Consider the following 20,854-nt stretch of genomic DNA (forward strand, 5'->3'; position numbering starts at 1 on the left):
GACCATGGACATGGTACTAGCTCTAGCTGGGCCCATATCATTAAGTTTGCACAATGAAGCACACATACACACATTTTGTTTGTCAGTCTAAAGCCAAACAAAAAAGAAGAGAGAAGAAAGAAAACTAAAATCCATAAAAGCGTAGAACGGATAAGTACCGGGGTATTGAATGAAGCATGGAGATTGGTGCAATCTATTGTTGCCTGCCACTTTGTTAAATTTTTCAATCGAACATTGAGGCTTCAACGGATGTCTTTGTGGTTTTGGTTTTTTCATACTGAATTCTCTTTAGTTTTCAGTTTATTTTCTATTTGAAGTGAACGCAATACGAAACCTTATGCACTTCATTGAAATTTAATTGAAAAAATAAAACATTTTGTGATAAGACGTTTGACTATATCGATTTCATCAGTTGAATACTTATTTCGTATTATATTAATCAGTTTTTAAAACCAAGTCAGACATCTATGATAAGATAAGAATTTCAATTTCAAACAATTTCATAACGCGGGCACAATATTGCTATCGTTGATATCGATTACTTTTTAAGGCGCGCCAAATTCAAATAAAGTTGTTAAATGTATGAGTTCCATACTTAAGCATATATAAGCTGCCATGTGTTTTGTACAAAGCTGGGCTATTCCCACCATTCAACATTTAGCACATATATATTTTCATCAAAATGTATATCCAATTAATTTTACAAGTTGTACTGCAAACTTTTAAATTTATCAGTGTTGTTAACGTATGAAAATCACTATACCTCATTTCATTGATCTGGCAACACTCAAAGGGGGTCAACGCTTGTTCAGCCCTGTCAAAATTTGCAAAAAAGTTTTTACCACACTCTCGCGTCAATCAAAACCCCAACAACGCGTAGTATTAATGTGTTAGAATTTAAATAGGCTGTAAATAAATAGTTGTGCAAATTGTGACAGAGAGCGATCTAAAGCGTGCTTACTACTGCCAGCTGACTGAAAAATGGAAGCGCTTATTCCAGTTATCAACAAATTGCAAGATGTCTTCAACACCGTCGGCTCTGACTCAATACAATTGCCGCAAATTGTTGTACTCGGCAGCCAGGTAAGCCAAACACCAATCTGCGTTCACTTGAATAATATTAATTCATAATGCTTAAGCAACAGCGACAGCTGGCCATAAATGGAGCTGTTCAATTTTTTGCACGCACGCCAAACGCTATTTGACATATTTCCATTATATAACGGGGCTCTTGTTTAGCCCTCGCCGATGCCGGCACGTAACAACAAATTGTTTTCAATTGCTGAGAAATGGTTCTTGTGTCATATCTTTGATATTGTTTATATAATTAAACTGCAAGCGCAGCAGCTTCTGTAACCATATGAAAAATCGATATTATGCACAGTAAATGGAACAAAAGCAGCTGCTCTGACACACTCAAATACAACAACAAAACACAAACACACACACACCCAAAGACACATGACGCACACATTGTTATACAGTTTCAATTTGTTGGTTTTGATAATCGGTAAAGCTGTAATTAGAGCTTAATAGCCAGATTAAAGTTTACATTCTGTAGTCCAGCTGTAGCTGTAGTCCAATGTACCCTATGTTTATGGAGGGCTTTTAAAGTCGACCTTTGCATTAAAGTAAAGAGTCCTGAGTAGATCTTTGTGGAATAGCTGGCAAATTTAAAGCAGAAATAATTTTAGATCGATTGCATTTTTATTATTGTTTAATAATTTAGATGTCTTAATATTCTATATCTTATTTAAAAGCCATAGGCCAGGTACTTCAACTTAAGAGTGGTTTTATTTTCTGTTGAACAAGAGTTGATGAAGAGTTGCACAATAAATGAAAAGAGCAAGAGTTCGGCAACGACTTAACAAATTTAGCAAAGAAATCGTAGTCAAAAGATGGATACGAAATGCTGAAAGCTGAAACCGCAATACTTTAACTTTAGAGCAACATAAACCCCAATGAACTTTAGGTCTCAATAAAGAAAATGATTTCAAAACTAAACAACTTATATCCAAGTACAATTTAAGAGCTCGTTTATATTAAGTAACTCCGGCATAGCACTTGTCTAGATCGAGTGGTCAGCGAGTGTAGATTACAGATAAGCTAATCGGAGCATTGACTTCATTGTTGCACTAGCAGATATAATATATAAGAACGATTATATACACTCTTGCAAACTGTATCGTTTTTTGTGTTTGATTGCAGAGCTCTGGCAAAAGTTCTGTAATCGAGAGCGTTGTTGGGCGCTCGTTTCTGCCACGAGGCACAGGCATTGTCACGCGACGCCCGCTGGTGCTGCAACTGATTTACTGTCCACTCGACGATCGCGAGAATCGCTCAGCAGAGAATGGTGAGAGGAAGAAAGGTTACATTATGAACGAACATTAAGAATTCATTCTCTGCTTTGTAGGCACTGTTAATGCTGAAGAGTGGGGCCGCTTTCTGCACACGAAGAAATGTTTCACGGACTTCAATGAGATCCGTCACGAGATCGAGAACGAAACGGAGCGTGTGGCGGGCAATAACAAGGGTATCTGCCCGGAACCCATTAATCTAAAGATATTCTCGACACGTGTGGTCAACCTGACCCTGGTCGATTTGCCAGGCATTACCAAAGTGCCTGTCGGCGATCAGCCCGAGGATATTGAAGCACAAATCAAGGATTTGGTTGTCAAATACATTGAAAATCCCAATTCGATTATTCTGGCTGTAACCGCTGCCAATACGGACATGGCAACCAGTGAAGCTCTGAAGCTGGCCAAGGATGTGGATCCCGACGGCAGGCGCACACTGGCCGTGGTCACCAAACTGGATCTCATGGATGCCGGCACCGATGCAATTGATATACTGTGTGGACGTGTCATACCCGTCAAACTGGGCATCATTGGTGTGATGAATCGCTCACAACAGGACATCATCGATAAGAAGGACATCGATGAGCAAATGAAGGACGAAGCGGCTTTTCTGCAGCGCAAATATCCCACGCTGGCTACACGCAACGGCACACCTTATCTAGCCAAGACACTGAATCGCCTGCTGATGCATCACATACGCGACTGCCTGCCCGATCTGAAGGTTTAACTCAAACATATTACTCTATATTCTAGTATATTATATTATCCTGTTGTTGTAGACTCGAGTGAATATTATGTCAACACAATTCCAATCGCTGCTTAATTCCTACGGCGAGGATGTGTCGGACAAGAGCCAAACGCTGTTGCACATCATAACAAAGTTCTCTAGCGCCTACTGCTCAACAATTGAGGGCACGGCGCGCAATATCGAAACAACAGAACTGTGTGGCGGTGCACGTCTGTGTTACATCTTTCATGAGATCTTTGGGCGCACACTGGACTCGATACACCCGCTGGCAGGCTTGACCAAAATGGACATTCTGACGGCCATACGCAATGCAACGGGTCCAAGGCCAGCGCTGTTTGTGCCCGAGGTGTCATTCGAGCTACTGGTGAAGCGGCAAATTCGGCGCCTAGAGGAACCTTCGCTGCGCTGCGTGGAGCTAATACACGAGGAGATGCAGCGCATTGTGCAGCACTGCGGCAACGAGGTGCAACAAGAGATGCTGCGGTAAGTCAAGTTAATTGCCTAATTGAGTCAATTACTCAATTATTCTTTTCCATTTTGCAGTTTCCCCAAGCTGCATGAAAAGATTGTTGATGTGGTGACCCAGCTGTTGCGTTGTCGTTTGCCTGCCACCAATGTCATGGTCGAGAATATTGTGGCTATCGAACTGGCGTATATCAATACCAAGCATCCCGATTTCCACAAGGAAGCCGCACTGGTCCCCAGTCTACTTAAAACCGACAGCGATCCTTTTTCGCAGTCACGCCGGACGAATACATCACGTAGTACTATGTCGCCACAGGTCTCCGCCCATAGCACGAATACACAGGGTCAGCAACAGTCACAACCACAGGTCCAAACACAACAGCAACAACCGCAGCAAAATGATGCTCATGATCAGGTAAAGATTTGGAAACATATAAAGTAAAGATAGATTAGGAGTGATTAGTTACCATGATCAGGAACTGCATAACTTCTACAGCTCATTTTCAAGCAAACATATTAAATATGTATAAAAATATATCATATAGAGTTATCACACCAGTTGGTTAGTTATTTTGGCACCTTTGTTTGAACCAACTTTTATTTTCATAGATTTCTACAACGTTTTATGGGCTGCTTTATGGGTCAAGGGTATGTAAGCGTCGGTGTGAATGCTTTCCCTCTTGTTACAGTTACAAAAACTCTTATATTCGAGTATCGCAATCATTAAAATCTCTTAATTCCAAATATCAATCATGTTAACTGTTTACATTGCAAACACGCCACAGCTGCAGCCCCTAGACATCAACTGGCTATCCCTTTAGCAAACCTTTGAAATAAAAATATTAATATTACTATTTTTCAGAATCATATTGCCGAAAACTCAACGGGCTCTTGGCTATCAAATATTTTACCACCCGCGCCCAATCGTCCCGACAGCATTGAGAACTCGGCCAGCAATACGCCTGTGCATAATAATATAGCTCCACTGAAGCCTGTTAATCTGCTGCCTGATGTGCCGGCTCTGGCTAATCCACGTCGACTAACAGATAAGGAACAAAGGGATTGCGATGTCATTGGTTAGTTTGATCTCCCAACAATCAGCTTCTCAAAAACTAATCTCTTATGTATCTTACAGAGCGGCTGATTAAATCGTACTTCTATATTGTGCGCAAATCTATACAAGACTCTGTACCAAAGGCAATTATGCACTTCTTGGTTAACTACGTTAAGGACAACCTGCAAAGTGAGCTAGTCACCCATTTATATAAATCTGATAAGGCGGAAACGCTGCTGAACGAGTCCGATCACATTGCAGTGCGCCGAAAAGAGGCAGCGGATATGTTGAAGGTGACTTAAAACCATTGTTTAATTTAGAATGTTGATTAATTTATTGATATTTAATCTCCTTTGCAGGCACTCACTCGTGCGAATCATATTATTAGTGAAATTCGCGAGACTCACATGTGGTAGAGTGACTCAATCAGAGATATGACATTGGAGCCTGTTACGGCTGGCAAATCCCGAAAATTATAACGCACTATTTATTGAAAAAACAACTACAGCTACTATCTAAAACAGATGTTCTCCGCTTTGTTGAATGTTTCCCAGAACATTAGTACATTTCATTCATGGTACCAATTTCTGAGTGCGGGCTAAGAAACCAGACCATATTATAATAGATTTAAGTATATATAAATTTTAAACATTTCTCTTCGTTTTCTTATCGCTGCATTTGAAGAGTCATCCGCAGAGTTAGCATAGAGTATATAAAGCATTTGCTAGCATTTCTCCTTCATCAGCTTTGTTAAAACCCATTTGACCATATTGCATGTGTGATGATGACTTCGCCTGTCATCGTGATCGATTTGTTTTAAGTTAATCAAAGCACCTATTACATTTTTGAATAGTCAAATAAAATCAGAAACAGTTGATTAAATAATTATTTAAATTTGTACTCATTAAATCTTTGGAACTGAAAGCCAATCTCAACTAAGTTGGATTGAATTGCGCCACAAAATATTTGTGTTCAAGTTAATCCAAGTTTTAATAATTTTTTTATTCACGATTATCCTTGATTCCGTTGCTTGATAGCTAGAGGAATACACTAGGCAGTTTTGTAATAAAAACTTTAATACTTGAATACCAGTTAAAATCTAATTTGGAAAACTTTTGTCTTTATAATTGTGGCAAAATCAAACTAGCGCTCGGGCTCCGGCTCGGGTGTTTACAACGGCTTCTCAAGTGAAATTTCCTTGGTAGAAACTACAACATTTATGACTAATTTATATATTTGCGGCTGTTTGTCCCTGTAACAATGTTTCCTTTAAGCACGGTTGGTATCGGATAGCACACGTACAATGCAGCCAACGCCGCCTTTGGCAAACGCCTTCTCGTGCCACTGCAGCAGATGCCCGCTGGAGCCCTCGGATGGTGTCTCAAATCCTCGATATATATATTTCATTAGTACGTCGATCAGATCGTTCTCCTCCACCGAATCGATAGCTTGATCGATTTGCGTTGACTTGATTGATAACAGCACGCGCAACGTTATGTTCAGGGCGTTGTCCTGAATTAGAATTAGAATTGTGATAAGCATTTGAGGTGTTTCATGTTGACGCAATGCTCTACCTTAACGTTTTGGTTTTTACAACGTAGGGGCGCATTCTGGAGAGCACTGAGCAGCGCCTCGACACCTTTGCCTTTTGTTAGCAGCGAAGTGATTTCGTTCTCATCTGGGCCAACAGCAGCGCTGTCGACGCCGTCGTCTTCCCGAAAATTATCTTCGTTGTACTGATCTACGTCAATTTTCCGGAATGCATTACTTGAGGTATTTTTAGCCATGCTGAATGGTATTTTATTCACAGAAATGTTTTTTACTTCTTTTATCCAGTGAAATGATTCACGAAACACCAAATCGCCGAACAGATGTAGACGCAGTGCTGGAAAATTCTTTTTTAAAAATATTTTGGGTTATTAGCCAACACCGCATAGAAATGTGTGCACCCCTGGCAGCACAACCATAACTTAGACATTTTACCATTGTGGCAACTTTGCTTTGCTTCGCACGTAAGTTTTTCAATCAGAAATTTAGAAAATTACTTATATTTATTCAATATGGCAAGTAGAATGGCAAAATTTCTAGGCATTAATCGCCTAGGCAGACTCTTCCAGGCTATACGCGATGCTGGTGGACTAAAGCAAGCTTATTTAAAGCTATACAGGTAAGCCTATGCGCATTGGTATCTTATATAATTTGCAAATTTTTTAAATCCTAATATACAAACAGAAACGATGACCTAAAGACGGGCAAGCTAATTGGCATAGATAAGTACGGAAACAGGTACTATGAGAATCCCTACTATTTCTATGGCAGGAACCGCTGGGTTGAGTACTCGCCACATGTGAACATGGACTACGATGGCTCTCAAATACCCGCCGAGTGGTACGGCTGGATGCACTACAAGGTGGGCTTAACGATTGTGAGATTGTCCCAAATTAAATATTCATTGCGTATTGCTTGCCTATAGACCGATTTACCACCAATTCGCGATGGCTGCCGGCCAAAACACAAATGGATTGCGGATCACAGTGAAAATCTGTCCGGCACCAAGGGTAACTCTGAAGTTTGAACAAGTCTTCTTTCCGAAAACTTAATTTAACATATTCTTACAGAGGCCTATATGCCATACACAACAACGCCCCCAAAGGTGGAGGCTTGGAATCCGAAAAAGAAGTAATCTTCACAATTCGCTAGGTTATTATTAAAAAGAATAGGAAGAAGGCTGTGGCAGGCATGGCACCAATAAAATTTGCTTTTTCTTGAGCATCTTTATTCGCATTGGAATGTCTACAATTATTGTAATGACTCTTATATCTATGTGTTGATTTGCTTGGATCACATCCATATCATATTTAAATCAATATTATCTTGCCATCATTCGTCAATGACGTTGTCCTTAAGCGCCTTTTTGGCGCGTCGCTTGTATTTCTTTGCCGTATCGGCGCATTTGGTGGTAATGGTGGCTCTTATATGACGCTCCTTGCAGCCGGTGCGATTGCGCACACTGACAACAATATCATCAACTCGATTCTGGTCCAGCATCTTCTTGGCTGGACGCTCACGTCCATAGAAAGCGGGCGACGGCTTGCCAGTCAGCGTATGCGTGGCCAGATCATCGTTGCTGAAGACGGCTGCCAGCAAACAGCGTGTTGCAACGGGTGCACTTGTCCAGCATATTTGGCCATATGCCTTGGCATTGATGCGCGTGCCATTGGGGCCCAGCACGTACTCCGAACTGCCATCTGCCAGCTGCACGCGTTGCGGGTAATGTGAGGTTACTGTGGTATGCTCCGTCTCCTGATGAGATTCGCTCGAACTGCTGGATATGTCGTGGCGAGCGCGTTTCTTGGGTGGCGGAGGTGCTTCATCAAACTCAACCTTTGGCTCTGGCTCTGGTTCATTGCCATCGTAGCGTCGATTTAACGTCTGCAGCATGCTAGTCAGTCGATCGAAGAGCTGCGTATAATGATGTTGACTTTTGTTTATCTTCGCCACACGCTCCTTGAACGAGGCCTCAACAGGAGGCAATGGATCTATATCTGACTTGCGTGCCCGCGAGTTGGCAGCAGACATGGAAACCACCTGGACGTTGATGATCCGCCGCTCCTGTGGCTCCTTTTTGGGTATCAACAACTGTCGATTAACTGGCAACTGAAGCTGTCCTAGTGGACGCGTTTGCACATTGTGTTTCCGCATCAAACTCTGCTGCTTGCTGAGCTCATAGTTGATATATTTCTCGACGTCCATCGTAGGTGCCACACTCTGGTGGTAGCCTAAGTTAAAGTTATAATTAAGAGGCGGATTCACTAATGTATAATAGTAGGGCACCAGATTCGGTGCGAATTGACTTAAAAACTGTTGATATGAAAATGAATAGGGCGCAGGTGCAACGGGCAGAACTGGCAGAAAATTATTTTGACTCAGATTATTTGGCTGAATATTCAGGTGATGTGTATTTGGCTTTCTGTAAGCTGCTGTTAGAGCTTGTTCTGGCCACGTCTCCGTACTGTCTTGAACTGGCATGCGATTTGGATCGACGTTGCCATTTTTATTTACAAAATTATGAAAAGTATGCATCTTTGATCTATTTGCGGCAGGTATGAACAGGTAGAACCAGAGGTTTGCGCAGCTGCAAAGGTTTTTCCTTGCGAAAAATATGTTAAGCTAGTATTATGGCTGCCCTTGAAAACTCCTTTACAATCTGCGAGATTTTATGATCTAGGATTAACAGTTAGTTCCATTTTGACAGATGGCCATCAGAGTTACCAGAGTGCAAATGTGCATTTTATTGAGACTGGCAAACGCGTCCTTTGCAAAATGTGTTTCACATACAAAAGATTTTTTTTTTAAATTAAAGACATTTAACTAAAGAATTTAACTAATTAATGGTATATGTCCGATCTACATATAAGCTAATGTATTTGAAAATATCCTATCATATGAAAGAATTCTATATAAATCTTTCTCAAAAAACCCAATTGCATTTACCCCAACCAAAAATATATCTGTTTAAAGCATTCTACAGCTATATATCAACCGTGACTAAATTTGTTACCTTAAAAGTCAGTTATACAACTCAGAAAATGGATTGTCTTCAAGGTTTTCCTTGGAAAAACGTCCACAATTTTGCGAATTCAGTTTACAGACGTTACAAAAGAAGAGCGCAACAATGGACTCATTCTACCTGGCAAAAAGATTCTACTTAAAAATTCCATCATACTTCATGCTCTAATGGCTGTAACATCTGCGACCATTAGGGATGTTTTTATTCCGATCAGAGAGCCCTTAACGCATTCCTAAAGGGAGACTTATTTTTATAGCTGACAACTGGTCCCATTGCACTCGATCAAAAAACCGGTTTGGAAAAGACACTTCTTTAGTTATTACTTTTGTTAAGATACATAATATATTAATATAATGTATTACAATATGCAATTAGAATCATAATGGTTGTACATTAATGTACTGCTAATTTCTAGTGGAAACACAGCCATTAGTCAAAACGCGAAAGCTGGCAACTCTGTTTGCCTTTAAAAATACAATTCTTGTTCCCGCGCGAGCAGAATGCATATAGCGTGGTGCAGGCAGGCATAAAATATAGAAGAAGAGAAAAAGGATCAAAAATGAAACTTGCTCGCACGCCAGTTGGGATATAGAATAGAAAGTCCCATTCCAAAGAGTAAATACCCACAAACACTAACGAATACCTGAAACACTACTACTAGAAAGCAAGCAGTACTCGGACACACACATTTATAATCTACGGTTGTATTGGTGTTCCAGGTAGAATGTGTAAGTAGTTGGAATGCATTGTGTTTGTTGCTGTTCTTCTGCCTGTTGTTGCTGTTGCTTTTGCTAAATAGTATAAACTACCCCTCTGTGTCTCTCTCACTCTCTCTCGCTCTCTGTGGATGTGCATGCATTTGGTTTTTTTTTCGCGCGTTGTTTGATATTCTGCCGCCAATTTCGTTGGGTTTTGTATAGCTCTTCGCACAGTTGACGCTCATCCTGCAAGACGCGCACAACGCAGGACAGCAAACAGGATCGTCAAAATGGATCCACATGTAAGTTTCCATGGAACAATCCAATTCTGCATAATACTCATTTTTTCCAAAATAATTCTGCTATTTAGATACTGCCTGCAAACGGGTCGAATTTTATAAATGTGCGCGACGATTCGCATTGGAACGGCAGACCAGATCAGCCGATGCTGCTCACGGCATGGACACAGACGACAAGCGAAGACTTTGGTCTGTTACGCACGCTTGCCAACGATCCCCATGTGGAGGCCGAGAATCGTGCGCTGCGCGAAAAAGTGCGCTATCTGGAGAGCAAGCTCCAGGAGCACACGGATTTGCTTTCTCAAATACATGCGACATCGGCGCGCATGCAACATGCCACGGCCACGGCTGCCTCGCCGCCCACGCACCAGCCACAGATACTGACGCCGCCCAGCTCGGTGATCTGTGCACCAACCTCGGCACAGCCGCAGCGCAGCGAGGTTATTGACTATAAGATAATAGCGTCCGCAGGCGCCGATTGCAACGATGCGGATGCCATTGAGATACGCTTGGCCGCTGAGAGCTTGAACAGCCTGAGTACCTCTGCTGACTCGGATCGTCTGGAGATTTGCTTGGGCAACGATGAGCAGCAACTGCAGCAGCATCAGATCAAACGCGAAGCCTCGACACCGCTGCAGCTGATCAAGCGCCGCAAGTTGGAGCTACAAGAACACAACATGGCTGCACCACAGACCCAGCCGCTGCAGCAGCAACAACTGCACAATATACAATACAAGCTGCCAACGCGCAAAAGCAATGGCAATAACAACGGCAAGGCATGCGCGGACGACTGGAAGCCGGAAATCAAGGTGGGACAACAGATAGCGGACAATGTCATGGTCTCCATTGGGCCAAACAACACCTGTGTGCCAGCCAGTGTATTTGAGAATATCAATTGGTCCGTCTCCTCGTTGGCCACACGCAAATTGTTGGTGGCGATTTTCGATCGCGAAACCCTAGCCACGCACTCGATGACCGGGAAGCCATCGCCGGCATTCAAGGATCAACAGAAGCCGCTGAAGCAAATGCTCGATCCGCTTAAGATTCAGGACATCATATTTGCGGTGACACACAAGTCGAATGCTAGCGAAAAGGAGGTTCGCAATGCGATCACCACAAAATGCGCTGATGAAAACAAAATGATGAAAATTCAGAAGGGCAAACGCTGCAGCATCGGCGATAAGGAGAATATGATTTAGGGTCTAAGTTACTTTTAAATAGTTTATGTAAGTCTAAGAGGGGCACCCATCTAGTACCAAAAACACAGAGTAACTGTCTGCTAAGTTCAAGAAATAACCCTAGAAAAGAAGGAAAAGCAACAGCAACTTTATAATGTGTACAAATGAATACAAAGGAAGATCTCGCAGTTTGTATTTGCGGTTTAAACAGAACCTGTAAATCAAATACCAACTAACAAATCCGTATAAACAAACAGCCTGCAAGAGTACAAATAGAAACCGCGAAGCTTTCAAATTGGAAACATTAGAGGAAAAATCTATGCATAAGCAATTTGTCAGTGTTTCTATGCGTCTTGTATCACATTTTCTAAGTATTAAACAAACAAGTTAGATTTAGAGCAAAAAGTTGAATAAATTATTATAACCAAATCTAATATAGTTTTCACTTTTTTTTACCTAGCCAAAATTTCAAGAGCATTTCAAATGAGCCCGCCATGTTCTGATCCCAGTATGTACAAATAAATGCGGCGCGTGTTTCGTTTCCATTTCGTGACGCAACACAACACTGTGCGTGTGTTGTGTGACAGTTGAAACGAAACGCTCACCGCTACTGCTCCGCTCAGCTGTTCACTAATCGAGCAATTTCTGTTCGTCGTGGTGGTGTTTAGGGGATACTTGAAAAATCGTGTGCACACAACAACGAAAATAGGAAGAAAAACTGCAAAAACTATAAAATATATATTTAACAAGTTTGCTAAGACTATTGTTATTTGCGTCATTTTGGTTCTTTTAGTTTTTTCTTTCTCTACGTCAAATTTATAAATTTGCGTTTCCGACTTCTCATAAAAAGGATCACCACCGAGCATTTTCTAGTAGCTGATTAAATAGAAGCAAAATAACAAGAACGCGCTATGGACATACTGAAGAAAATGTTCCAATCGGAATTCGAGCAGCAGCAGGAGCCAGAGTAAGTTTCTTTCTTTTTGCGTCAATTGCGGCTTTTTTTCAATGAAATGGATCGATAAACCAGGCACCTGCTATAATAGATACACTTTTTACCAGGATACCACACAGGCGCAAATGTGTGCACGGCCTGTATTTTAGTGCAAGTGTGTGTGTGTTTGCATGAGAGTGTGTGTGTGTGTGTTGTGCGGAGGCTGCGTATTGAAGTGAACTTCCTGCAGGCTTTGCTGGGGTTGCTATTGCAGTCTATATATGTGTGCATCTGTGCATGTGTGTGTGTGTGTCATAACTCTTTATGTGCGTGTGTGCGTATGCACATAAGTTTGCGTTTTCATTAAGCCGCCTACGCTTTTGCAGTGCTTCCGCATCCGCCTCCAACAAGGATGAGTTCCGCAAGCCCCAATGGTTCGAGGAGGCTGAAACGGACGACGAACTCTTCGATGATGATCGCAAGTTTGCTTTTCAGGTTTTTACGAGTCCATTGGAGATGCAGAAGCATTTCGAGCGTCAGCTGCAGCGTCTACTGGAGTCTGTCCAAGATGATGGTGAGTTTCCAGCGAATCCAATTTGCCACAATCTCTAAAACTTCCATTACCAAATAGACGCTGGGCTGGAGCGAAACTTGAAGGAGGATTTCTTGAAGCCGGGTTTTGAAAGCAAGATACTTAAAGAATTTCAAAAAAAAGACAACTCGCTGGACACCGATTTGGATGGAGAGTAGGTGCTTGATATATAGACTGGATTTCAAATATTTATATTTTCTTTACTGTTTCCAGAATCTATCCCGATCAATTGTATTCACTGATACAGCGCTTGAATCCAGAGGAAGGCCACGAAAACATTTTGCGCTCTAATCAGCGTGGCTTGCGCAAGACCGCTCCACGTCTTAAGCTGTCCGACGAAGAGATCATCATGGGTCGCATTCACGGTACCCTCAATGCCGATGGCGAAATGAAGCCGGCTGTGCTGCTACCGTCGCGTCCGCCGCCGAATGGCAAGCCGAACATCATGACGCCAATGACACCATTTGGCGGTGTGTTCGATGGCACTTACCAGGGCCCGAAGATGTTCAGCCAGAGCGTCATGACCAAGACGGTGCGCAAGCCCGATGGCAGCTATGAGACCACCAAGGTGACCCAAGACTCAAGCGGTCAAAAGACAACCACTGTAACACGCGTAGTAGATGGTCGCAAGGAGACGACCGTCAAACAGGAGGGCACTGCGGCAGGCAATGCTGGGTCGATGGTAGCCGCTGGCGGGGACCGTAAGGCGTACTTGAGTCGCAATATATTTGTGACAAAAGAAGGCTACGCCATGCCACGGAACCTCTGGTGACCAGTGGTGAACAACTATTGCCCCAATCAAGATAAGCGAACATTGCTGCTACTACTCCAACGTCAGCAGCAGCAGCAGCAACAGTATGAATATAAGCTAAAGCGATTCGTCGGCAACATAGTCCCACACAACATCCAAATTAGAACCTATTACATTTTAGTTTACATTCTCTTAAGTGTTTATTGGTGTTTTAGATGAAACGCAATTGAGACAACAGATGACGACGATTATTGACCATTGATGATTATTTGAGCAAACAGCGCACACATCGCTGTCTTGCGTGTGTGTGAGTGAGCAGTGCCTCTAAGTGCGCCCCACACACGTACACACACACACACACACACACACACTTCAGTTCCAGAGCACACTGCTGCTGGGAGTCTACACACTCCAGGCGCTGAGTAGGCAACGCCTCCTTGTGCAGGTCGCATTGCTGCAGCTGTGTGAACATGATTCTTTTCAGTTTAGGCCAGTTGGGCTTGACTCGCCGCGGTCGGGCCATGGCGCATGGTGGGGCCTAGGTGGCCCACTCGATTTATTTTGTATTTGTATTCTCTTCGTGGTACTATCTGTGTCTCAATGGAGCGTGCAGCATCTAAAGTGCCCGTAGTAAAAAAGCAAAAAAAAAAAAAAACAACAAAAGTCTCGCAAAGGCATATGAAAAACAATTATCGTATACAAGCATAATTATGATCTATATATATACATTTGATTTTGTTTTTGATATACTTACTATATATCTATATATATTTGCACTCCCAATATGTTATGGTATGAACGGATCAGTTCTTATATAGTTTATATATACATTTATATTATTTTCCCTTTTTTTGATTGTTTTGCATACATATATTTATATCTATACATATATGTATATATACATATATCTTTTAGTTGTTAATTTCCATGCTACAAATAGACCATAATGCTATAACGCATACATTTAACATTGTATTAGATATCATTCAAGCAAAATGCAAGTGAATAAAAAGTGTTGTGCAATAAAAATAAAGCAACAATCTAAGGATCGTTTCATTCCATATGCCATCGATTATAAATATATATGACTACGTGTTTGTATATATAAATATCATTTAGTTGGCATTTATATATATATATATCTCATATGGCAGCTGGTTCGCTTTATTTATTTTGATAATTACGATTGCTTTTATAAGGGGCGCCTCAAGATAATAATATTCCTAAAGTTCAAGATATAATATGTAAATAGAATTTATGTTGATTTTAGAGAATTAAATTAAATTTTAATTTTTATTTAAATCTGCGAGGGTAGTCTGCAAAGTTCTTGACGTAAAGATGAAAGATAGAAAGTTAGCAAATGCCGGACGCATTATAGACCTATCCCTTTATATAATATAGTGAAACGATTTTCTTTAGTAATTCCCTTTGTTTCTGTTTACATATTTGTAAAATCCATTCCTACAAACCCGTTCACAATTATTGAGATTTCGCGGATTACGTCTATTCAATTTTTAATTTTGTGGTGATCTTCGATTTTAGCATATTGCAACATTTTATGAAAAGAATCTGTAGCAAGATTTTCGATAAGCGCCATATGATATATTAGACAGATTTACATAGGACACTGCTTATATGTTGAATATGTTTAGACTAAGAACTCTGCTTCCACTAAGTTCTTATTATGGAATTTAAGATCAATACAGATAAAACTTTTCTCTTAGTTTCGTTCTGAAGATTTCTAAAACAAAGAGATTTTATAAAAAATAAACTCTTAAGCAGGTATATAAAGGTCTAATAAGAGCTAAAGTTTAGCAGAATATCTTTTCCAATTGGTTTTATTCAGATATCTATGTCTTACTTATCCTCAAGAGAGTTGATTTATATAACTCTGCCAATATGCCAATATGTCTTTACGGTAAACATGTAAGTTTTTGTTCCGTCAATTAACTTGATCTTTATAAGTTGTTTCTTTTTTATATTTATGTATATTCAACTAGTAACAAGAGCGTTCTTTAAGATCCAAAGATCGATTTTAATGATGCTCCTTCTTCACGAAACGCAGGCCGCAGTAGCCGCAGGTGTGATTGCCGGGCTTATCCTTGAATAAATAGAATTATATATATATATATATATAACGGTTTGAGTTTACACTAATGTCCTCTACTTACCAGATTAATATAGACTTTTGGATGTCCGAGCGGACCGTTGCCTCCGTCGCAGTAAACAACGCGCTCTTCGCACTCTTTGGGTGGAATCTCATCGATCAGCTTGATGCCCCAGTTTTCGTTCACATAGCGCTTGGCATTTGTGAAGCGCACATTACGATAGTCGTCTTTGTCAAATATCTATAAAAACACAATATTATTAAATCAAATAACGAATTAATAACAATTTTGTTTGCGTAATCGCGTAAATTGAACAGCTGAGCGCTGTGGCACTCGCCTGGCCTGTGTGTGTGACTTTCTCGATGTCGCTGCGTGTGCTGGACCACCGCATGCTAGCCAGAGGCATAAGCTTGTTCTGGCTGCAGCGCCCAAGTGAGGAAGCGCGATTCATCAATTGTTTGCAGGCCATTTTTGTTAAAACCTTTACAAGTTTGTTACTGAAATTTAGTTACGTTTTAGAGATGAGAGCTCATGAACATACCCGTTACTAGTGACAAGTTCTTTGACATGAATATTCTAGTGTTACAATTGAAGCACAGCGTTATCGATCCTAATATTGTTCAGTTTTGCGTATATATGTAATATATGTGATAGCTGAGCTGATAGTAATGTTATTATTGCCTATTAAATAAATACTTAAATTAAAGTTTTTTAGTTTATTTGCAATTGCATATGTCATTGATAGCTATCGACTTATCGATATCACATTATATTCACTGTCATAGCTCCATCTAGTGGCAGTCTCTGATTTCAGTTGAACCTTTATTAAACAGTATGGCAGCCTTTTGAATGGCATGACTTGAATTTTATTTGAGATTATATGATTTGCAGCATTAAATAAATAATGTATTAATATATTACTTGCACACTTATATATTAATTTGGTGCATGCACTTATATATTTCAAGCATTTCTATTAGTTTATATTTAAATAACTAAAGTTGAATTTTTTTACACCAAAAGTAATGCTGCCAGATGTTTTGAAATGAGTCCGTTAATATGATTTGAATTCAAATATTGTAAAGTGCGTTAGTATAAATAGAAAGAAATCTTTTGTGCTATTCAAATAAGTTATTATTGTGAAAAACTGTTTAAATTATTATTAAATTTAGTTGTTTGTTGTTTGTATATCACTAAGTATATAAAACAACGAGCTCAGCAGCGAAGCTAGTTTAAGCTTTATAAACGAAATAGATCAAATCTTCAATTAACTTTACTTTATGTTAATACTAGCTAAAATCGAAACATTGGATTTCGAACAAGAAGCTGTAAATGTGTTATCTCTCAGTTGAACCCTGCTATTGAGCTCTATCAACTGCCTGCTTTGGCATGAGTTAAGGGTTGGGGGTTGTTTCATAATTTAGTTGACAATATTTATTATTATGGGCTGTCATGTAACTGGCCATGTACATGTAACTATTGCCCTTAACTATAACAACGCTAGCTGCATCCTAAGCAAATAATCGATGAGCGCAGGACTAATAAAATTACATGACTAGCTAGAGGTAGAAGCAGAGGCAGTCGCAGAAGGGGAGAGGGTCAGCTAGCAGAGATATCCTGTCGTGTTTGATTGTGCGCAATTGTTTCTCGCCCCTAAAAACCTTGCAACTGACCGCTGGCCAGCGACTAACAATATATAATTTACAGCGCTTTTGTGTAGCGAGGCGTGAATTTTTCGAAAAACTGAACTTGGTTGATTTGAAAAATTTTTAAACGCATTTGTTTGGTCTTGTAATTAAATGCAATTTTCCGCGTCGCTCGAAATGATTTTGCTATTTCAATTTGTCCAGCAACCGCAGGCCGGCGCCTGGTCAGCGACTACGGCGACTGCGCAGCTGCCAATAAGTCAACGCGTGCGCTCAGCAGGCGGCCAGCAGCGGTTGGTCCTGGCCAGCTAAAGGATATATATTTTTTTGCTTTTTGTTTTTCGTCAATTTTCACCTTTTGAGTGGCAATTTCATTGGGTTGTTTTTACAAAAAGGATTAAGCTGAAAGCCTGCCGGTTGCCTCTACTCCTTTTTACTCCTTTGTCCTTAAGCAATTTAGCGTAAAACTCAGCGCCCATATATATTGTCATATATACATTGTTTTTTGTTTTTTTTTTTTTGGGTTTTTTTGTATAGAATTTAACGCATTTATCAATTGTTTTTTCTGAGTTGTTTCGTGGTGAAAGTGACAAATTTTTTCGTTGTCTTTTTTGAAGATTTATTGCCAGTGCATTCACTTTTCAAGTGGTTGAGTGCTTGTGCGTGGTGCATGCCACAAGGGTTGACAGTCGAGGGGCGTTCCCGAATAGATCAAAGCATCAGAGATTTATGGTACTGCGATCGAAAGAGTGTTAAGAGTTATATACCTGACATCAGCCAATGGCTAAGGTAGTCAAACAGCTGCTTATTGGCTAATGTTTTTAATTTTTATATATACTTCTCTAAGTTCGACATTCAAATATTAAGAATTTGATTTTTGGAAAACTTTTAGCTGATATTCTAAAAAAAAATTTTTTTAAAAATGATATAAAATATCTATATTTATTTTATGTACATTATAATATGATACTGATACGTATAATGCTATAAATGATATCTAATAGTTCCTAAATCAATGATATATATTCGATCCGCCCCTCACTTCTGATTCTTAAAGCCTTTCTAAACCCATTATCATTCAATTCATATTTTATGCAACTATATCTTCTAGCATTACATAACTTTTATCATAAACATTTTTCTTCGGATTCTAGTTTAAAAAAAACTTCATTAAGTTTAGTCACAATTGTTTGTGTCGCGGCTCGTTTATGCTAATCCACTGTGAACTCTTGTAACACTGCATAGCAGCAATTAATTTGGCTTTCCTGCTGTTTTGCCAATCATTTAGCCAATTTCAAATAACCTTTCAAAAATAAACAACAACAACAGTTCCAAAATGCAATGCAACAGCAGCAGCTGCTGCTCACCTGCTCACCAGCTCACCTGTGCTTCAAGTGCCATTGGGGACGGGGGGTCCGCATGGTCAATGCCACAGCTTGTTAGCTGTCCGGGGTTCGAGCTCCACTGGCCATTGGCTATTTTCACAGTGGCGAAAAGGAAAAAAAAGCAACAACAATGCGGCGATACCCTGTGTAGCATGAATGTGTGTGAAATATAGGGTATTATGACTGCTTGGGGAAGTTTGCGTAACTGAGACAAGGAAACATTTCCGGAAGGAAACATCTTCCTCTCTCTGAGAACTGTTTCTGTGTTTGTTTTTTTACTCTGCTTCAGTTTGCTGACCCGTGTGATGAGTGAACCTCTCTGTATCTCTGTCCTCTGGGTCTCTATCTCTCTGAGTGCCTATCTCCCGGTCTCTCTCTCTCTCTCTGTCTTTTGTTTTTGCCTCACTGCTTCTGGCTCTTTGTCTTCTTGTCTCTATCTCCCTGTCTCTCTGTTTCACTCTGCTGTGCTCTACCTCTGCCTCTCGGAATCTCTGTTCCTATGTTTCTATGTGCCTCTCCCTCTGTGTCTGCCTCAGTCTGTGCCTTTCTCTCTGTCTTTCTGTCTGGCTCGGTCTACTGCAAGCTGTGACTGCCTCTTGATTAATCTGTTTCTATGTCTATCCTCCTCTAATCTCGCTCTAACTCGCTCTCTCTCGTTCTCTGCCTTTAACTCTGACTGTCACTTTGGCCTTCTGTTTCTCTGTCTCTACAGGGCATCCTCTAGTCAGTCATTGCCAACTGCTGCACTCGCTTGTTTTTCGTTTGCCTTTTATGTTTTTTTTTTTGTTGTCCAAACGTTTTTCCGCCATTCAAAATTATTCTGGCATGAAAATTAAAAACATGTTCTCTGGAAATTCAATATGCGTGTGCACTGGACGCACCAGAAACAACAGAAGCAACAACAACAGCAGCAACTGTGAATTGTCATTCGTTCAGTTATTCATTTGCTCACTCTTTGAGTCAAACACTCGTTCAGGCACTCACTCACTTATTCATTCAATGCACAACAAATTGCTTGCCAACAGCTTTTTTTTAAAGCGACAATTTACTGCTGTTGTTGTTGCTGCTATTAACAATCATGTTGCTGGCTTAATTAAAAAATCTGCCATTGGCCATTGGCAAATGCTGAACAAGCCAAAGCGAAATTAGCCTCAAGTGTTTTTATGGCACGCTGTGCGCCTGCGCAGCAGCAGCAGCAGCAGAAGAGCGAGCAAGCGAGACAGCAATAGTGCCCAGCCAGCTGTCTATTTTAACGATATTTATTTATATACATACATATATATTTATATATATATATATATATATACATATCATCATTTAGTCATCCAACTAGAAATCTTGCCATGTTACGCTGATTTTATATATTTTTTTATGTCCCTTTTTATCGAGTGACCTCCGTACAGTCAGCCCTGTTGACCCCCAGCGGACAAGGGCCGGGTGTGCGTGCGTCGGGTGGTTCAGTGGTTTGTTTTCACTGAGCCCAACTCGACTTCGCTTGTTGTTTGAAAATTTTTATGTTGTTTGCTTGGATAAAACTCAAGTGTTTGTTGTGCCATTGTCAGGGCAGGGAGTAGGAGTTTTATGATTGTTTTCCAATATTTTATGGAGATTATTCAAAATATGACTAAGGGTTTTATGTATTTGAAGATGTGACATAAATATTATATGAATATATTTAAAACTTTTCTTAAGCTTTAAAGTGTCAGATTAAATTCTCTGTTATGTCCAAGCTCAACTGCTAGTTAGACCTAATGTTAAATATTTGACATTTTTAAAATAGAATAATTTCTAAAAATATATTTAATCTATTCAAATCTAAAAACTCTTGGCGTGACAATGATTTATCTATAATTGATTGATTTATCTATAATTTATTAATCTTCTATATTTTAAATTTCAAACATTATTCATATAACTCGAACATGTAAATTTGCTGCGATTTATATTAATTTTATTTATCTTCAATATTTCTCAGCTTGACAAACACTTAAATATGCTGTCAAATTTGATTTGTTTGAATCAGCTTTTTAATTATTGAAGCCGTGGCCCGAGGCCTGCTTTTCGGTCAT

At 40.1% G+C, this 20,854-nt stretch overlaps 7 protein-coding genes across 7 annotated transcripts; 4 read left to right on the top strand and 3 right to left on the bottom strand.

Annotated features, from left to right (window-relative positions):
• Positions 1-775: 775 nt before the first annotated feature.
• Positions 776-5,506, top strand: LOC111596061 (dynamin-1-like protein). The gene is made up of 8 exons (XM_023310110.2): positions 776-1,083; positions 2,209-2,353; positions 2,414-3,078; positions 3,137-3,588; positions 3,649-3,985; positions 4,433-4,646; positions 4,706-4,917; positions 4,984-5,506. Exons 1-8 carry the CDS (start codon positions 982-984, stop codon positions 5,038-5,040), a joined length of 2,184 nt encoding a protein of 727 aa, XP_023165878.2. The 5' UTR covers positions 776-981; the 3' UTR covers positions 5,041-5,506.
• Positions 5,507-5,717: 211 nt separating this feature from the next.
• Positions 5,718-6,506, bottom strand: LOC111596063 (actin-related protein 2/3 complex subunit 5-A). The gene is made up of 2 exons (XM_023310112.2): positions 6,199-6,506; positions 5,718-6,136 (listed from the first exon to the last, which is right to left on the bottom strand). Exons 1-2 carry the CDS (start codon positions 6,409-6,411, stop codon positions 5,894-5,896), a joined length of 456 nt encoding a protein of 151 aa, XP_023165880.1. The 5' UTR covers positions 6,412-6,506; the 3' UTR covers positions 5,718-5,893.
• A 41-nt stretch (positions 6,507-6,547) lies between these two features.
• On the top strand, positions 6,548-7,408 carry LOC111596064 (probable NADH dehydrogenase [ubiquinone] 1 alpha subcomplex subunit 12). Its single transcript, XM_023310113.2, has 5 exons — positions 6,548-6,636; positions 6,696-6,791; positions 6,857-7,034; positions 7,098-7,182; positions 7,243-7,408. The coding sequence occupies exons 2-5, from the start codon at positions 6,697-6,699 to the stop codon at positions 7,305-7,307; spliced, it is 423 nt and encodes a 140-aa protein (XP_023165881.1). The 5' UTR covers positions 6,548-6,636; position 6,696; the 3' UTR covers positions 7,308-7,408.
• On the bottom strand, positions 7,379-8,865 carry LOC111596062 (early boundary activity protein 2). Its single transcript, XM_023310111.2, has one exon. The coding sequence runs from the start codon at positions 8,705-8,707 to the stop codon at positions 7,505-7,507; it is 1,203 nt and encodes a 400-aa protein (XP_023165879.2). The 5' UTR covers positions 8,708-8,865; the 3' UTR covers positions 7,379-7,504.
• A 762-nt stretch (positions 8,866-9,627) lies between these two features.
• Positions 9,628-11,403, top strand: LOC111596110 (protein insensitive). The gene is made up of 3 exons (XM_023310173.2): positions 9,628-9,922; positions 10,115-10,194; positions 10,263-11,403. The coding sequence occupies exons 1-3, from the start codon at positions 9,919-9,921 to the stop codon at positions 11,388-11,390; spliced, it is 1,212 nt and encodes a 403-aa protein (XP_023165941.2). The 5' UTR covers positions 9,628-9,918; the 3' UTR covers positions 11,391-11,403.
• Positions 11,404-12,260: 857 nt separating this feature from the next.
• LOC111596111 lies at positions 12,261-14,301 on the top strand. Its single transcript, XM_023310174.2, has 4 exons — positions 12,261-12,336; positions 12,690-12,877; positions 12,935-13,049; positions 13,109-14,301. Exons 1-4 carry the CDS (start codon positions 12,281-12,283, stop codon positions 13,665-13,667), a joined length of 918 nt encoding a protein of 305 aa, XP_023165942.2. The 5' UTR covers positions 12,261-12,280; the 3' UTR covers positions 13,668-14,301.
• Positions 14,302-15,611: 1,310 nt separating this feature from the next.
• Positions 15,612-16,316, bottom strand: LOC111596103 (NADH dehydrogenase [ubiquinone] iron-sulfur protein 6, mitochondrial). The gene is made up of 3 exons (XM_023310165.2): positions 16,092-16,316; positions 15,818-15,994; positions 15,612-15,747 (listed from the first exon to the last, which is right to left on the bottom strand). The coding sequence occupies exons 1-3, from the start codon at positions 16,221-16,223 to the stop codon at positions 15,682-15,684; spliced, it is 375 nt and encodes a 124-aa protein (XP_023165933.1). The 5' UTR covers positions 16,224-16,316; the 3' UTR covers positions 15,612-15,681.
• Between the last annotated feature and the right edge of the window lie 4,538 nt (positions 16,317-20,854).

Source organism: Drosophila hydei, unplaced genomic scaffold, assembly GCF_003285905.1.
Source record: "Drosophila hydei strain 15085-1641.00,03,60 unplaced genomic scaffold, DhydRS2 tig00008114-arrow-pilon, whole genome shotgun sequence".
Taxonomy (NCBI): Eukaryota; Metazoa; Arthropoda; class Insecta; order Diptera; family Drosophilidae; genus Drosophila; species Drosophila hydei.

Bases quoted from the DNA above. Each gene is read 5' to 3' on its own strand.
- LOC111596110 (XM_023310173.2), top strand. The intron at 10,195-10,262 runs GTAAGTTTCCAT...TCTGCTATTTAG, and splicing joins TCGTCAAAATGGATCCACAT to ATACTGCCTGCAAACGGGTC.
- LOC111596111 (XM_023310174.2), top strand. From the start codon at position 12,281: ATGGACATACTGAAGAAAATGTTCCAATCGGAATTCGAGCAGCAGCAG. The intron at 12,337-12,689 runs GTAAGTTTCTTT...ACGCTTTTGCAG, and splicing joins GAGCAGCAGCAGGAGCCAGA to TGCTTCCGCATCCGCCTCCA. The intron at 13,050-13,108 runs GTAGGTGCTTGA...TACTGTTTCCAG, and splicing joins GACACCGATTTGGATGGAGA to AATCTATCCCGATCAATTGT.
- LOC111596064 (XM_023310113.2), top strand. From the start codon at position 6,697: ATGGCAAAATTTCTAGGCATTAATCGCCTAGGCAGACTCTTCCAGGCT. The intron at 6,792-6,856 runs GTAAGCCTATGC...ATATACAAACAG, and splicing joins GCTTATTTAAAGCTATACAG to AAACGATGACCTAAAGACGG. The intron at 7,183-7,242 runs GTAACTCTGAAG...ATATTCTTACAG, and splicing joins AAATCTGTCCGGCACCAAGG to AGGCCTATATGCCATACACA.
- LOC111596103 (XM_023310165.2), bottom strand. From the start codon at position 16,223: ATGGCCTGCAAACAATTGATGAATCGCGCTTCCTCACTTGGGCGCTGC. The intron at 15,995-16,091 runs GCGAGTGCCACA...GTGTTTTTATAG, and splicing joins AAGTCACACACACAGGCCAG to ATATTTGACAAAGACGACTA. The intron at 15,748-15,817 runs GTAAGTAGAGGA...TATTTATTCAAG, and splicing joins CAAAAGTCTATATTAATCTG to GATAAGCCCGGCAATCACAC.
- LOC111596063 (XM_023310112.2), bottom strand. From the start codon at position 6,411: ATGGCTAAAAATACCTCAAGTAATGCATTCCGGAAAATTGACGTAGAT. The intron at 6,137-6,198 runs GTAGAGCATTGC...ATTCTAATTCAG, and splicing joins GTAAAAACCAAAACGTTAAG to GACAACGCCCTGAACATAAC.
- LOC111596061 (XM_023310110.2), top strand. From the start codon at position 982: ATGGAAGCGCTTATTCCAGTTATCAACAAATTGCAAGATGTCTTCAAC. The intron at 2,354-2,413 runs GTGAGAGGAAGA...TCTGCTTTGTAG, and splicing joins GAATCGCTCAGCAGAGAATG to GCACTGTTAATGCTGAAGAG. The intron at 4,647-4,705 runs GTTAGTTTGATC...TGTATCTTACAG, and splicing joins AAGGGATTGCGATGTCATTG to AGCGGCTGATTAAATCGTAC.
- LOC111596062 (XM_023310111.2), bottom strand. From the start codon at position 8,707: ATGCATACTTTTCATAATTTTGTAAATAAAAATGGCAACGTCGATCCA.